Source organism: Sminthopsis crassicaudata, chromosome 2, assembly GCF_048593235.1.
Source record: "Sminthopsis crassicaudata isolate SCR6 chromosome 2, ASM4859323v1, whole genome shotgun sequence".
Lineage (NCBI taxonomy): Eukaryota > Metazoa > Chordata > Mammalia > Dasyuromorphia > Dasyuridae > Sminthopsis > Sminthopsis crassicaudata.
The window spans coordinates 634,605,520-634,608,872 of record NC_133618.1 but is presented as its reverse complement, the minus strand read 5'-3'; the positions used below and the strand labels follow the sequence as shown (position 1 = coordinate 634,608,872).

General features: G+C 61.9%; 1 protein-coding gene across 1 annotated transcript; it reads right to left on the bottom strand.

The window, feature by feature from the left end:
* Positions 1-423: 423 nt before the first annotated feature.
* NEUROG3 (neurogenin 3) lies at positions 424-1,092 on the bottom strand. The gene has a single exon (XM_074285270.1). The coding sequence runs from the start codon at positions 1,090-1,092 to the stop codon at positions 424-426; it is 669 nt and encodes a 222-aa protein (XP_074141371.1).
* Between the last annotated feature and the right edge of the window lie 2,261 nt (positions 1,093-3,353).

Sequence of the window (3,353 nt, the reverse complement as noted above, 5' to 3'; positions counted from 1 at the left end):
TCCATTAGGGAAAAAGAAACACGTAAAACGACACAGAGACAAAGACATACACAGAAAGCACAGAGACATCGAGAAAAACGGGCTCAGAGATACCAGAGAGATGAGGGAATGGGCCGCGGCAGGAAAGGGGTCGGACAGGAGAGGCAGGAGGCGGCAGAGAGCAGGTCTGGCCCGAGAACGCGCAGTTGATTCCGCCCCCTACATCTAGTCTCTGTAGGAACTCGGTGGGACCTGGTGGCTAAACTGCAGACACTTGTCGGCTCTAAGTTTGCCCGAGAATGGTTATGTATAAATCCCCCAAACCCGGTGGAGAGTGGGGACTGTGCAAGAAGACTCGGAAATGGGAAAGCTGCCCGGAGGTGGAAGAGCGAGCGCCCCGAGCATGCGCCCACGCGTGGGCCCGCTGGGCTCTCCTGGGCCCTTCTACACAAAGTCGGGGAAGGACAGGCCGTCGGGGCCCAGGCAGAGCGGGGGGGCGGCTGAGGGCAAAGGCGGCGGCTCCTCCAGCGAGGTGCTGGGGCTTAGGCTGCCCGCCTGCGAGGCCGGAGAATAGAGCGAGCCCCACTCCCCCGAGGAGGAGGAGGAGGCGCTGCCGGGGCTGCTGAGCTCCCCAGGGAGCGGCGGCGGGGCCAGTCCCAGGTCCAGCCCCAGCCCCAGCCCCCGAAGGCCGTGCTCCCCCATGCGAAGCGTCTCGGTCAGCGCCCAGATGTAGTTGTGCGCAAAGCGCAGCGTCTCGATCTTGGTGAGCTTGGCGTCGTCCGGGAAAGTGGGCAGCACGCCGCGCAGCGCGTCCAGCGCCGAGTTGAGGTTGTGCATTCGGTTGCGCTCGCGGTCGTTGGCTTTCATGCGCCTGCTGCGTCGCTGTCTGCTGAGCGCCGCGTCGCTCTTGGGCCGGCTGCGACCCCCGCGCCGCGCCCTGCCCTTCTTGGGAGCTCGGGGCTCGCAGTCGGCGCAGGTCCGCGGCGGCGCAGGGCTGGGGCTGCCCGGCCGGGACGGGGCGCAGGAGGCGCACACGCCGGGGGCGGCTGCGGGGTCCGAAGCTCTCGGGAAAGACGACTCGCTGGTCACCACGTAGGCGGGTTTGGGGGACATCCTCTAGTGGGCAGAAAGTGCAGTCTCAACGGGACGCCCGCCCCCGCCCCTGCCCCAGCTGGGAGCCCCCGGGCTGAGTGCCCCTGGGAGTAGGGAGGGGTCTCGACCCCCGAGAGCTTTCCCAGAGTCAGTCCCCCTGGGAATGGGGAGGGGTCCCGACGCGGGCTCAGTTCCCCCCTGGGAGGGGTCCCGACCCCCGCGAGCTTCCCCGGGCTCAGTCCCCCTGGGAACGAGGAGGGGTCCAGACTCCCGGGAGCTTTCTCCGGGCTCAGTCCTCCAGAGAGTGGGGAGGGGTCCCGACGCCCGGGAGGAGCTTCCCCGGGCTCAGACCCCTTGAGAATGAGGAGGGGGACAGACTCCCGGGAGCTTTCTCCGGGCTCAGTCCTCCAGGGAGTGGGGAGGGGTCCCGACGCCCGGGAGGAGCTTCCCGGGCTCAGACCCCCTGAGAATGAGAAGGGATCCAGACTCCCGGGAGCTTTCTCCGGGCTCAGTCCCCCTGGGAGTGGGGAGGGGGTCCCGACGCCCGGGAGCTTGCCTCGTATAAAGGGACACCCCACCGCCCCTCACCCAGTGACCTCAGAGTGCCCCCGGAGAAAGTTTTACCTATTTCGGAGGGAAGAGGCAGAGCACAAGCGGGGCGGAGCCGAGGGCCCCCTTCCCGTTCTCCCGCCTGCCCCTGGAGAAAGTGCGGGCTCTGACCTCGGGGGCCTCTCTGCGCGGGGGTCGAGTGAGCTCTGAGGAGAGGAGGAGGAGGAGGAGGGAAAAGAGGGAGAGCAGAGGGAGAAGCACTGCAAGTTGAAAGTCCAGCACCCGACTCGTCCAGCAGGGGCGAGGGCCCTTCCTTATATTTGCTTGCCGCCCAGGGACAGCGGGGGATTTCCGGAGCCACCAGACGTGTGCCCCCCTCGGAACGCTTTATCTTATCGGCCCGGGCCCGGAACGTGCCTGCCCCACTGCTGGCTGCGCAAGTAGCCAATCAGCGCTGGCGGCCCTCGGGGCCCAGCCACGCGAACCCTCCCTCCCTTCCCCCCTCCCCCGCGGGGCACAGCTGGATGGGGACAAAGGGCCCGGGGGCGGGGTGGGGGGAATCATTCAGTCTGCCCGGGAGTTCACTGCTCTCCACCCGCTGCGTCCCAGTAACTTTGGGTTCATCAAAGACCCTCCCTCACTGCAGGACCAGAACTTCGTCTCGCTCCCTCCCCGCTGCCCCCCTCCTCGGCCCCCTCTTCTCACGGTTTCTTTCTCTTCCCTCTGCCCTGCCCCGTCCCTCTCTTTCAGGCTCCGCCGGGTCCCATTTAACTTCCTGGGGAGCGGGAGTGTGCGGAGAGAAAGGAAGCAAGGGTGAGAGACGGAGATGGACAGGGAGACAGAGAAAGGAGGGAAGTTATAAAGTGCTATCGTGCCCTTTCTCGGGCCACCCTGAGATCTGGATCAAAAGATCCGCGGTGTACAAAACACAAGGCCCAAAGTGCTGGAGGACTATGTCACAACAGCCCGGCCAGATGCCCCTCACAGAAGCCCCTTTTGTCTTTCCTGGGACGGCAAGAGCGGAGATACTCTATGTCACAATCTCTCTGAATCTCCTTTTCTTCCATTTTAAAATGAGAGAAAACTGGGAGGGGAGCGTGAGGAGGGAAAGGAAAGGGCCTCAGCGTTCAGAATGCTGTGAAAGACAAGAAGAGTCAGAAAACAGGGTTCAAACGCCAGGTCTGTGTTCCCTTGCTCAAACCATTTCCAGATTTCCATATCTCTAAAGCGAGGGTTGGACCAAATGATCTCCAAGGCCTAACTATACTACCCGTGAGTCTCCTCCCACCCAAGGCAGAAAGCCTCTCTCCTCTCTTATCCCTTCTGTTATTTCTGTGCAGGTCCAGATATCACTTTCCTGCCACCAGGAATGCCCATGGGCATTTATCCTGGAGTTAGCAGGGGAGTACACAGCTTCTTTCACTTAGCCGCCCCAAGGGTTTAGAAGTGAAGCTGTCGGGAAGATCTTTCTTCCTATCGCCCCTCTCCCCCCTTTTCCTTTTCTAAGTTGCCCTGATTCTGCCTTAGAGAACTGGGGTCTCCTTCCTGGAGTATCATAGGAAGACTTCCCCAGCTCATAAAAGTACTTCTTGGACTTTGAATCCAGGTTCCAGACCCAGATTTAATGGATCTACAGAGCAAGAAAGAGAGGCTGGAGTGTTAAATAGCATGGCCCAGATCATGCAGGTCATAAATAATGCAACTTAGATACAAACTCAGGGATTCTGGACTTC

Coding starts and splice junctions, on each gene's coding strand:
- NEUROG3 (XM_074285270.1), bottom strand. CDS start 1,092: ATGTCCCCCAAACCCGCCTACGTGGTGACCAGCGAGTCGTCTTTCCCG.